This window comes from Bombina bombina, chromosome 5 (genome assembly GCF_027579735.1).
Source record: "Bombina bombina isolate aBomBom1 chromosome 5, aBomBom1.pri, whole genome shotgun sequence".
Classification (NCBI taxonomy): Eukaryota; Metazoa; Chordata; class Amphibia; order Anura; family Bombinatoridae; genus Bombina; species Bombina bombina.
This window is the reverse complement of record NC_069503.1, coordinates 1142036496-1142050578: the sequence shown is the minus strand read 5'-3', so window position 1 is coordinate 1142050578 and position 14083 is coordinate 1142036496. Positions and strand designations below refer to the sequence as shown.

Here is a 14083-nt window from a genome sequence, read left to right as displayed (position 1 = left end):
GTTTCCCCCTTCTAATTGGCTGCTTGCCTGCTAGCTGTCCCCCTCCATTTCCAGACTGAGCCCCGCAAGAGTAAAGTTCTGCAGGAGTGAGAAGGGCAGTGGGGACCGTACAGGACAGCGGGAGTGTAATATTGTATACCTTGGGGGACAAGGTATCACAGCTGACTGAGAAACATCCTGAACCCTATTACCAATGTGCTGGCTCAATGTCTTTTGATTATGTCATTATAATGCGTGTGGTGTAGATTCTATGCGGTGGCATCTGAGGACTGTGCATTCTCCTATTGTCCCTAAACAGAAGCTGTGTGTTGACATTTCTGAATTGTGTTAGAATGCCCATATTCAATATTCATATTCAGCTACTGTTTAGGGACAATAGGAGAACGGACAGTCCTCAGATGCCACCGCACAGAATCTACAACATACGCATTATAATCAATATGTATGACTGAAATTGAGGAAATTGACAGTTGTGTGATATTGTAAACCAATTAAAACAACCTCTATCATGATTTTAGCTGTATAGAAGCCCACCCCAAAGACCACATAGCAGCTTAAATAAATCACGTTCCTTGTCCAGTAATGCTTGTAAAAAAAATAAAAAATAAAGTCAACACATAGAGCAGTGCAGCTGTAGTTAGAAGCAGAACTTTAATAAAGAGGCACGGTCACCCATGGTCTGCACAGTGTTCAGTGCCCACTGCCTGCAGCTCCTCGTGCACAACTCCCAGAGACAACAACAGGCTCCGCTATGTCATACACTGCAGCACTTGCAAGGCTGTATAGGCTGTTTTTATGGGTTGCAGCATTGTGGGCTGTGCGTGAGTATGATAGTATAATAACTGTGCGTGAGTATAATAACAGCCTGTACATTGCTACAAAGTAATAACACGGCTCGGCTTGTAATGATAGCGCTTCCTGAAATAGCACATCCTGATGTAGTGGCTGCTGTGTGAGTTTACCTAACTTTGTGTTATTATTGCGGCAGAGAGAAGCCCAAGGGGTTAAGGGGTTAAAGTGATGGTAAATTTCAGACTATAAGACTGTGGCAATTAAAATATATCAGTTTACAAGTAAAACCATATAACAATTGTTTTATAGTGTATATAGATTTTATAAAAAACGATTAATAATCCTAATTGGTATTGTCTGTTCCTCCTCCGGCTGTGATGTGTAGAGCAGTCCCACCCATTCTCTACATAGGCTTTAACCCTTTCACTACCGGGACTTCCAGACAAAAACTTGCCCAAAATACCAGAGCATTTTCAGAATTTTGCTTTCACTCCATTTAAACAGAAATAAAGCCTTGTTTTTTATTTTTATTTTTATTTACCTATCAAATCTATATATATATTTTAAGTAGACAACACAAGGTATTGATCTAGGCCCATTTTGGTAAATTTCATGCCACCATTTCACCGCCAAATGCCATCAAATAAAAAAATTGTACTTTTTTCCACAAACTTTGGGTTTCTCACAGAAATTATTGACAAACTGCTTGTGCAATCATGGCACAAATGTTTGTAAAAGTTTATCTGGGATCCCCTTTGTTCAGATTCAGAAATAGAAGACATGTATGGCTTTGCCATTGCTTCTTGGTAATTAGAAGGCCGCTAATTGCAGCTGTGCACCACACTTCTATTATTCCGGACAGTGAAGGGGTTAATTAGGTATCTTAAAAGGTTAATGTTAGCTTTAGTGTAGAGATTAGCCACCTACCTGACACTCCCCACCCCCTGATCCCTCCCACCCCGCACTGGTAACCCCCATCTTAGGAATTGGCAGACAGTCTGCCAGTATGAAAAAATAAGTTTTATTTTTTAATAACTTTTTTTTAAAAATATTTCTCCAGTGTAGGCTCCCTCCCCCCTAATGCCCCAACCTTCTGAGGCTGTCTGCCAGTACCTATAAAACCATTTTTTAAAATAAAATATTTGTTTTTATTATTAATCTTTTTAATATTTAGTGTGGTAGTGTAACCCCCACACGCGATCTTTAGTTAGGGGGCCCCCACACCCCCTTTTCTGTAGCGTAGCTGCCCCATCCCTCCCTCCCTATCCCTTTACTTAATTTTTTCCGTAGCGTAGGCCCCCTCCCACTACCTCCCGCCTCCCCTGATGGAACAGAGACATCCGCCCACACCTCCCGCCAGCTCCAGCAGAAGATTGTTGCAGACGTGACACACACAGTGTCACCGTCTGTAACGATCAGGCATCTGCCCTCATATGGAGGAGGAGTACCAATAGCGCTCCGGCTCCATATGCGGCAAATGCTTGAAGCTTCAGGAGCTCCAGATCTCAGCTGTAACTTAACATCCTGTAGCGACAACGTATGTATACGTCGGATTGGGTGAAGGGGTTAAAGGGGCTGAACTTAATGATTGTCAAATGACACACGTTGATGGATGTTCACTGGAATAGTCATTCAAAAAAAAAAGTTCATCCCAGTGGGCCGGCATAACATTGTAATAAAAACATTTCTTTATGCACTAATTTAACCCTTTCACAGATGGATTGAAAACAAAAAAAGTGCATATATACTTTTTTAATTGCAGAGATTAAATATATGGCATTTGATTAGTGTAAGGGACACTGAACCCAAATTTTTTCATTTTTGATTCAGATAGAGCAGCAATTTTAAGCAACTTTCTAATTTACTTCTATTATCAAATTTTCTTTATTTTCTTGGTATCTTTATTTGAAATGCAATAATGTAAGTTTAGATGCTGGCCCATTTTTGGTGAACAACCTGGGTTGTTCTTGCTGATTAGTGGATAAATTCATCCACCAATAAAAAAGTGCTCTCCACAGTTCTCAACCAAAAATAAAGCTTAGATGCCTTCTTTTTCAAATAAAGATAGCAAGAGAATGAAGAAAAAATTATAATAGGAGTAAATTAGAAAGTTGCTTAAAACTGCAAGCTCTATATGAATCCCAAAAGAAAAAATTTGGGTTCAGTGTCACTTTAAGCATGAAAAACATATCTAGTTATACTTAGTTTAGATAAAATGCCCATGTAATATTCGCTTACGGGCTCTGGATTAGTTGAACGCACAACCTCTGCCAATCCAGAGCAATTCTTGGGAGTGCACTTTTGAAGGGCAGTGGAAAATGTGTTGCCTGTAGTTGATTTAACCTCTTAACAACTGTTTTTCTTTGAAGGGGTTAAATAGCGTGGCGTGTTGTACTGGTGTATTGTGCCACTTTTGGTTGCGAACCACTACCCTGAAATAAAACATTAGAACTCAAACCCACAAGGTATCATGTTGCAAAAAAACTGACCCAGTCATTGCCCCGTGACACAACACAAAATCGTACAGGACTTGTAATAAAAAACAAAGGATATTGGCAAATGGGCAATAAATTAATATATCACAGCAAAGGTGCCAACATGCACATTGTAGCAATAGCTGGAACTGGTTGGAGGCTACCCTGGCTACAACAGTTATATAATGATATTAGCATACATATTCCAATGGTGTCTGTACCCACATAGGCCACTCCGCTGCCGCTCAGGCCAGTGTGGATATCGATGTAGGACTCCGGCGTCTCCTCACACAGCCCACACTCAGACAGCAGGCTCTTCAGCATGTCTGCCTCTTCCTGGCCGGCACTGTGCCCACGGGTGAAGACCACCGCTCCCTCCTGCACCACGCACGGCAAGTTAGGCATCATTCTGAGCACCTTTGTCCCCACAGGCAAATGCTACAGAGAAAAAGCAAACTTAAAAATGGTATCGACAGTGACTACAAGTAAATTTAATTCAATAATGTGTGTCTGTCCCCCTATAAACTGTAACAGGACAGTAAACTGAGACTTTATTATACCGAACAGTCCCAGGACTTGTACAATAAAAATGAAGGTAACCTGAGAATTAGTTTGAATAACTATAAATAAATATTATTAAAGGGACACAAAATTCAGTACACATGGGCATAAAGTACACACACAATATTCAGTACACACCGGTATACAGTACACACACAATTCCGTACACACCGGTATATAGTACACATATGATTCCGTACACACCGGTACATAGTACACACACTATTCATTACACACCGGTATATAGTACACACACTATTCATTACACACCAGTATATAGTACACACACTATTCATTACACACCGGTACATAGTACACACACGATTCAGTACACACACGATTCAGTACACAACGGTATACAGTACACACACAATTCCGTACACACCGGTATATAGTACACATATGATTCCGTACACACCGGTACATAGTACACACACTATTCATTACACACCAGTATATAGTACACACACTATTCATTACACACCGGTACATAGTACACACACTATTCATTACACACCGGTATATAGTACACACACTATTCATTACACACCAGTATATAGTACACACACTATTCATTACACACCGGTACATAGTACACACACGATTCAGTACACACACGATTCAGTACACAACGGTATATAGTACACACACGATTCAGTACACACCGGTATATAGTACACACACGATTCAGTACACACACTATTCATTACACACCAGTATATAGTACACACACTATTCATTACACACCGGTACATAGTACACACACGATTCAGTACACACACGATTCAGTACACAACGGTATACAGTACACACACAATTCCGTACACACCGGTATATAGTACACATATGATTCCGTACACACCGGTACATAGTACACACACTATTCATTACACACCAGTATATAGTACACACACTATTCATTACACACCGGTACATAGTACACACACTATTCATTACACACCGGTATATAGTACACACACTATTCATTACACACCAGTATATAGTACACACACTATTCATTACACACCGGTACATAGTACACACACGATTCAGTACACACACGATTCAGTACACAACGGTATATAGTACACACACGATTCAGTACACACCGGTATATAGTACACACACGATTCAGTACACACACTATTCATTACACACCAGTATATAGTACACACACTATTCATTACACACCGGTACATAGTACACACATGATTCAGTACACACCGGTATATAGTACACACATGATTCAGTACACACCGGTATATAGTACACACATGATTCAGTACATATCGGTATATAGTACACACACGATTCAGTACACACCGGTATATAGTACACACATGATTCAGTACATACCGGTATATAGTACACACATGATTCAGTACACACCGGTATATAGTACACACATGATTCAGTACACACCGGTATATAGTACACACATGATTCAGTACATATCGGTATATAGTACACACACGATTCAGTACATATCGGTATATAGTACACACACGATTCAGTACATATCGGTATATAGTACACACAGGATTGAGTTGGAAAAGACATGAACATATATATATATATAGTACACACATGATTCAGTACATATCGGTATATAGTACACACACGATTCAGTACACACCGGTATATAGTACACACATGATTCAGTACATACCGGTATATAGTACACACATGATTCAGTACACACCGGTATATAGTACACACACGATTCAGTACACACCGGTATATAGTACACACACGATTCAGTACACACCGGTATATAGTACACACACGATTCAGTACACACCGGTATATAGTACACACACGATTCAGTACACACACTATTCATTACACACCAGTATATAGTACACACACTATTCATTACACACCGGTACATAGTACACACACGATTCAGTACACACACGATTCAGTACACACCGGTATATAGTACACACACGATTCAGTACACACCGGTATATAGTACACATATGATTCCGTACACACCGGTATATAGTACACACACGATTCAGTACACACCGGTATATAGTACACACACGATTCAGTACACACCGGTATATAGTACACACACGATTCAGTACACACCGGTATATAGTACACATATGATTCCGTACACACCGGTATATAGTACACATATGATTCCGTACACACCGGTATATAGTACACACACGATTCAGTACACACCGGTATATAGTACACATATGATTCAGTACACACCGGTATATAGTACACACCGGTATATAGTACACACCGGTATATAGTACACACACGATTCAGTACACACCGGTATATAGTACACACACTATTCATTACACACCAGTATATAGTACACACACTATTCATTACACACCGGTACATAGTACACACACGATTCAGTACACACACGATTCAGTACACACCGGTATATAGTACACACACGATTCAGTACACACCGGTATATAGTACACATATGATTCCGTACACACCGGTATATAGTACACACACGATTCAGTACACACCGGTATATAGTACACACACGATTCAGTACACACCGGTATATAGTACACACACGATTCAGTACACACCGGTATATAGTACACATATGATTCCGTACACACCGGTATATAGTACACACACGATTCAGTACACACCGGTATATAGTACACATATGATTCCGTACACACCGGTATATAGTACACATATGATTCCGTACACACCGGTATATAGTACACATATGATTCCGTACACACCGGTATATAGTACACACACTATTCATTACACACCGGTATATAGTACACATATGATTCAGTACACACCGGTATATAGTACACACACTATTCATTACACACCGGTACATAGTACACACACTATTCATTACACACCGGTATATAGTACACACACGATTCAGTACACACCGGTATATAGTACACACATGATTCAGTACACACCGGTATAGAGTACACACATGATTCAGTACATATCGGTATATAGTACACACATGATTCAGTACATACCGGTATATAGTACACACATGATTCAGTACACACCGGTATATAGTACACACATGATTCAGTACATATCGGTATATAGTACACACACGATTCAGTACACATCGGTATATAGTACACACATGATTCAGTACACACCGGTATATAGTACACACATGATTCAGTACATATCGGTATATAGTACACACATGATTCAGTACACACCGGTATATAGTACACACCGGTATATAGTACACACATGATTCAGTACACACCGGTATATAGTACACACATGATTCAGTACATACCGGTATATAGTACACACATGATTCAGTACACACCGGTATATAGTACACACATGATTCAGTACATACCGGTATATAGTACACACATGATTCAGTACACACCGGTATATAGTACACACATGATTCAGTACACACCGGTATATAGTACACACATGATTCAGTACATATCGGTATATAGTACACACACGATTCAGTACACACCGGTATATAGTACACACATGATTCAGTACATACCGGTATATAGTACACACATGATTCAGTACACACCGGTATATAGTACACACATGATTCAGTACACACCGGTATATAGTACACACATGATTCAGTACATATCGGTATATAGTACACACACGATTCAGTACATATCGGTATATAGTACACACACGATTCAGTACATATCGGTATATAGTACACACACGATTCAGTACATATCGGTATATAGTACACACACGATTCAGTACATATCGGTATATAGTACACACAGGATTGAGTTGGAAAAGACATGAACATTTTTAGTTAACTCTGTTGTTGCCAGAATGATTAGCTGATAATGAACACGCTGAGAAACACCATGAACCGTTAACTCACAGATTCTAGGGTTTGTAGAGTAACGCCAGCAGCCATTGAAATGATCACATGGTCTGGGGTCACAGATGGGTTAATTTCTCTGAGGACTTTAGGAATGAGATGTGGTTTGGTCGCCAGAAATACCACTTTACAAGCCGAGGGGACAGCTACATTGGAATGAGTCGTGTGACAGCCGCGTTCCTAAACATTACAGAGAACAGAGATTAGCGCTTTGTGGGTAACCCCAGGACTTTTACAATAAAAATGAAGGTAACCTGAGAATTAGTTTGAATAAAAATAAATAAATATTATTAAAGGGACAGTATACTGTACAATTGTTTTCCCCTTAATGTGTTTCCAATGATTTGTTATACCAGCAGCAGATTATAAAATGTACGAGAAAATCCTTCTTTAGGTTTACTTTAGTATATGAAATAGCTGGTTTCGTTCTTTGACACCACAACCCATCAAAATAGGTTGAGCTTGCAGATCTCCTTATGTTATCACTTTCTCTACACACAAATGATTATCTATGTTTGTATACCAAATCCCAAGAAAATGGGAAATTAACATTTTATTACTTATCCCGCCTATCATCTCAGCTACCTCCCACTGGGAGTGTAATTTTTTCTGCTGGCTGTTTAACAGCTTTTTTTATAGCCTATACTTAAAAGGTACAGTCTAGTCAGAATTAAACTGTCATGATTCAGAAAGGGCATGACATTTTAAATAACTTCCCAATTGACTTTTATCATTAAATTTGCTTTGTTCCCTTGGTGGTATTTTTGAAAAGCTAAACCTAGGTAAGCTCAAACTGATTTCTACACCGTTGAAAAACGCCTCTTAGCTCAGAGCATTTTGAAAATTTTTCACAGTTAGACAGGACTAGATCATATGTGTCATATAGATAACATTGTACTCACTCCCGTGGAGTTATTTAGGAATCTGCACTAATTGGCTAAACTGCTTGTCTGTCAAAAGTACTGAGACAAGGGGGCAGTCTGTAGAGGTTTAGATACAAGGTAATCACAGAGGTTAAACATATATTAATATAAATGTGTTGGATATGCAAAAATGGGAAATGGTTAATAAAGGTATTATCTATCTCTTTAAACAATAAAAATTCTGGTGTAGACTTTCCCTTTAATTATAGAAACGTTCAGTATATGTAGGGATACCACAGGCAAATTCAGCTATTTAAATTGCTGATATAAAGGTAAAGGAGCTATAACTAAACAATTAAAACTCCCCGCAGGTAAAATAGATCATTGGAAACAAATTAAAGGGGAAAAAACACAATTTATGCTTACCTGATAAATTTATTTCTCTTGTGGTGTATCCAGTCCACGGATCATCCATTACTTGTGGGATATTCTCATTCCCAACAGGAAGTTGCAAGAGGACACCCACAGCAGAGCTGTGATATAGCTCCTCCCCTAACTGTCATAGCCAGTCATTCGACCGAAAACAAGCCGAGAAAGGAGGAACCATAGGGTGCAGTGGTTACTGTAGTTTAAATTTAAAAATTACCTGCCTTAAAATGACAGGGCGGGCCGTGGACTGGATACACCACAAGAGAAATAAATTTATCAGGTAAGCATAAATTGTGTTTTCTCTTGTAAGGTGTATCCAGTCCACGGATCATCCATTACTTGTGGGATACCAATACCAAAGCTAAAGTACACGGATGAAAGGAGGGACAAGGCAGGAACCACTGCCCGTAAAACCTTTCTCCCAAATATAGCCTCCGAAGAAGCAAAAGTATCAAATTTGTAAAATTTTGAAAAAATATGAAGCGAAGACCAAGTCGTCGCCTTGCAAATCTGATCAAAAGAAGCCTCATTTTTAAAGGCCCAAGTGGAAGCCACAACTCTAGTGGAATGAGCTGTAATCCTTTCAGGAGGTTGCTGTCCAGCAGTCTCATAGGCTAAGCGGATTAATCTTCTTAGTCAAAAAGAAAAAGAGGTTGCCGAAGCCTTTTGACCTCTCCTCTGTCCAGAGTAGACAACAAACAAAGCAGATGTTTGACGAAAATCTTTAGTAGCTTGTAAGTAAAACTTTAAAGCACGGACCACGTCCAAATTGTGTAACACAAGGATGGAACAACAATCTCTTGATTGATATTCTTGTTAGATACCACCTTAGGTAAGAACCCAGGTTTGGTACGCAGGACTACCTTATCCGTATGAAAAATCAGATAAGGAGAATCACATTGTAAGGCAGATAGCTCAGAGACTCTACGAGCCGAGGAAATAGCTACCAAAAAAAGAACTTTCCAAGATAAAAGCTTGATATCTATGGAATAAAGGAGGTTCAAACGGAACTCCTTGAAGAACCTTAAGAACCAAGTTTAAGCTCCATGGTGGAGCAACAGGTTTAAACACAGGCTTGATTCTAACTAAAGCCTGACAAAATGCCTGAACGTCTGGAACATCTGCCAGACGCTTAACTAGCTGACAATCCTTTTTCCAAACCTTCTTGGAGAAAAGATAATATCCTAGCAATCCTGACCTTACTCCATGAGTAACCCTTGGATTCACACCAATAAAGATATCTACGCCATACCTTATGGTAAATTTTCCTGGTGACAGGCTTTCGTGCCTGTCTTAAGGTATCAATAACTGACTCGGAGAAGCCACGCTTTGATAAAATCAAGCGTTCAATCTCCAGGCAGTCAGCCTCAGAGAAATTAGATTTGGATGGTTGAAAGGACCCTGAAGTAGAAGGTCATGTTTCAGAGGCAGAGACCATGGTGGAAAGGATGACATGTCCACTAGATCTGCATACCAGGTCCTGCGTGGCCACGCTGGTGCTATCAGAATCACCAATGCTCTCTCCTGCTTGATCTTGGCAATCAGTCGAGGGAGCAGAGGAAACGGTGGAAACACATAAGCCAGGTTGAAAGACCAGGGCGCTGCTAGAGCATCTATCAGTGTCGCCTTGGGATCCCTGGACCTGGATCCGTAACACGGAAGCTTGGCATTCTTGCGAGACGCCATGAGATCCAGTTCTGGTTTGCCCCAACGATGAATCAGTTGTGCAAATGCCTCCGGATGGAGTTCCCACTCTCCCGGATGAAAAGTCTGACGATTTAGAAAATCCGCCTCCCAGTGCTCTACACCTGGGATATGGATAGCTGATAGGTGGCAAGAGTGAATCTCTGCCCAGCGAATTATTTTTTAAACTTCTAACATCTGTAGGGAACTTCTCGTTCCCCCTTGATGGTTGATGTAAGCTACAGTCGTGATGTTGTCCGACTGAAATCTGATGTACCTCAGAGTTGCTAACTGAGGCCAAGCCTGAAGAGCCTTGAATATCACTCTTAGTTCCAGAATATTTAATGGAAGGAGAGACTCCTCCTGAGTCCACAATCCCTGAGCCTTCAGGGAGTTCCAGACTGCACCCCAACCTAGAAGGCTGGCATCTGTCGTAACAATTGTCCAATCTGGCCTGCGAAAGGTCATACTTTTGGACAGATGGACCCGAGATAGCCACCAGAGAAGAGAATCCCTGGTCTCTTGGTCCAGATTCAGTTGAGGGGACAAATCTGTGTAATCCCCGCTCCACTGACTGAGCATGTATAGTTGCAGCGGTCTGAGATGTAAGCGTGCAAACGGCACTATGTCCATTGCCGCTACCATTAAGCCGTCAGGTGAATTTTCATTTCTACAGAATCTATCAGAGTCCCTAGAAAGGAAACTCTTGTGAGTGGGGATAGAGAACTCTTTCCTCGTTCACTTTCCACCCATGCGACCACAGAAATGCCAGTACTATGTCCGTATGAGACTTGGCAATTTGGAAGTTTGACGCCTGTATCAGGATGTCGTCTAAATAAGGGGCTACTGCTATGCCCCGCGGCCTTAGGACCGCCATAAGTGACCCTAGAACCTTTGTAAAGATTCTTGGGGCTGTAGCTAATCCCAAGGGAAGAGCTACAACTGGTAATGCCTGTCTTAAAAGGCAAACCTGAGAAACCGATGATGATCTTTGTGTATCGGAATGTGAAGATAAGCATCCTTTAGATCCACTGTAGTCATATATTGACCCTCCTGGATCAGTGGTAGGATGGTACGAATAGTTTCCATCTTGAACGACGGAACTTTGAGGAATTTGTTTAAGATCCTTAGATCCAAAATTGGTCTGAAGGTTCCCTCTTTTTTGGGAACCACAAACAGATTTGAGTAAAAACCCTGTCCCTGTTCCTCCTTTGGAACTGGATGGATCACTCCCATAACTAGGAGGACTCGTACACAGTGTAAGAATGCCTCTCTCTTTATCTGGTGTGCAGATAATTGTGAAAGGTGAAATCTCCCTTTTGGGGGGGAAGCTTTGAAGTCCAGAAGATATCCCTGGGATATAATTTCCAACGCCCAGGGATCCTGAACATCTCTTGCCCACGCCTGGGCAAAGAGTGAAAGTCTGCCCCCTACTAGATCCGTTCCCGGATAGGGGGCCGTTCCTTCATGCTGTCTTAGAGGCAGCAGCAGGCTTTTTTACCTGCTTACCTTTTTTCCATGTCAGGTTTGGTCTCCAGACCGTCTTGGATTGAGCAAAAGTTCCCTCTTGTTTATTATTAGAGGAAGTTGATGCCGCACCTGCCTTGAAGTTTTGAAAGGCACGAAAATTAGACTGTTTGGCCCTAGATTTGGACCTGTCCTGAGGAAGGGCATGACCTTTTCCTCCAGTGATATCAGCAATAATCTCCTTCAACCAGGCCCGAATAGGGTCTGCCCCTTGAAGGGAATGTTAAGTAGCTTAGATTTTGAAGTCACGTCAGCTGACCATGATCTAAGCCATAGCGCTCTGCGCGCCTGTATAGCAAAACCAGAATTCTTAGCCGTTAGTTTAGTCAAATAAACAATGGCATCAGAATAAAAGAATTGGCTAGCTTAAGTGCTCTAAGTTTGCCAAGTATGTCATCCAATGGAGTCACTACCTGTAAAGCCTCTTCCAGAGACTCAAACCAGTACGCCGCAGCAGCAGTGACAGGGGCAATGCATGCAAGGGGCTGTAGGATAAAACCTTGTTGAATAAATATTTTCTTAAGGTAACCTCTAATTTTTTATCCATTGGATCTATAAAAAAAAAGCACAACTGTCCTCGACAGGGATAGTAGTACGCTTTACTAGAGTAGAAACTGCTCCCTCCACCTTAGGGACTGTCTGCCATAAGTCCCATGTGGTGGCGTCTATTGGAAACATTTTTCTAAAAATAGGAGGGGAAGAGAACGGCACACCTGGTCTATCCCATTCCTTATTAATAATTTCTGTAAACCTTTTAGGTATTTGGAAAAACATCAGTACACACCGGCACTGCAAAGTATTTATCCAGTCTACACAATTTCTCTGGCACTGCAATGGTATCACAGTCATTCAGAGCAGCTAAAACCTCCCTAAGCAACACGCGGAGGTGTCCAAGCTTAAATTTAAATGTAGAAATATTAGAATCAGGTATCTTTCCTGAGTCATTAACATCACCCACTGACTGAAGCTCTCTTTCCTCAGCTTCTGCATATTGTGAGGTTCTTAAAGCGTCAGTATGCTCTGCATTTTGTCTCACCCCAGAGCTATCTCGCTTACCTCTAAGTTCAGGTAGTCTGGCTAATACCGCTGACAGTGTATTATCCATGACTGCCGCCATGTCTTGTAAACGCTATGGGCGCCCTAGATGTACTTGGCGCCATTTGAGCGTGAGTCCCTTAAGCGGGAGTCAAAGGGTCTGACACGTGGGGAAAGTTAGTCGGCATAACTTCCCCCTCGTCAGATTCCTCTGGTGATACATTTTTTAAAGACAGAAAATGATCTTTATTGCATAAAATGATATCAGTACATTTGGTACACATTCTAAGAGGGGGTTCCACCATGGCTTTTAAACATAATAAACAAGGAGTTTTTTTCTATGTCAGACATGTTTATACAGAATAGCAATGAGACTAGCAAGCTTGGAAAACACTTTAAATAAAAACGATTAAACATGCCAGCAAACGTTTATATTGCAATATCATAAGGGTATTACCCCTGGGAGTAAGCATGATACCAGTCGTTATTAAATCACTGTATTCAGGCTTAACTTACATTAATCCGGTATCAGCAGCATTTTCTAGTGTTTTCCATCTCTAGAAAAAATTATAACTGCACATACCTGATAGCAGAATAAACTGCACGCCATTCTCTCGCTGAAGTTACCTCATCTGTGTAATCCCCTCAGACATATGTGAGAATAGCAATGGATCTTAGTTACAACCTGCTAAGATCATAGAAACCTCAGGCAGATTCTTCTTCTATTTACTGCCTGAGATAAAAACATAATTTATGCTTACCTGATAAATTCCTTTCTTCTGTTGTGTGATCAGTCCACGGGTCATCATTACTTCTGGGATATAACTCCTCCCCAACAGGAAATGCAA

At 40.8% G+C, this 14083-nt stretch overlaps 1 protein-coding gene across 1 annotated transcript in view; it reads right to left on the bottom strand.

The window, feature by feature from the left end:
- The window catches only part of PYCR3 (pyrroline-5-carboxylate reductase 3), an 88075-nt gene that overhangs the window by 45298 nt on the left and 28694 nt on the right, over positions 1–14083 (bottom strand). The window contains exons 3-4 of the mRNA XM_053715440.1: positions 7699–7878; positions 3492–3704 (exon numbers count right to left, since the gene is read on the bottom strand). Of these exons, the coding sequence (XP_053571415.1) occupies positions 3492–3704; positions 7699–7878 (393 nt within the window). The remainder of the gene's footprint in view (positions 1–3491; positions 3705–7698; positions 7879–14083) is intronic.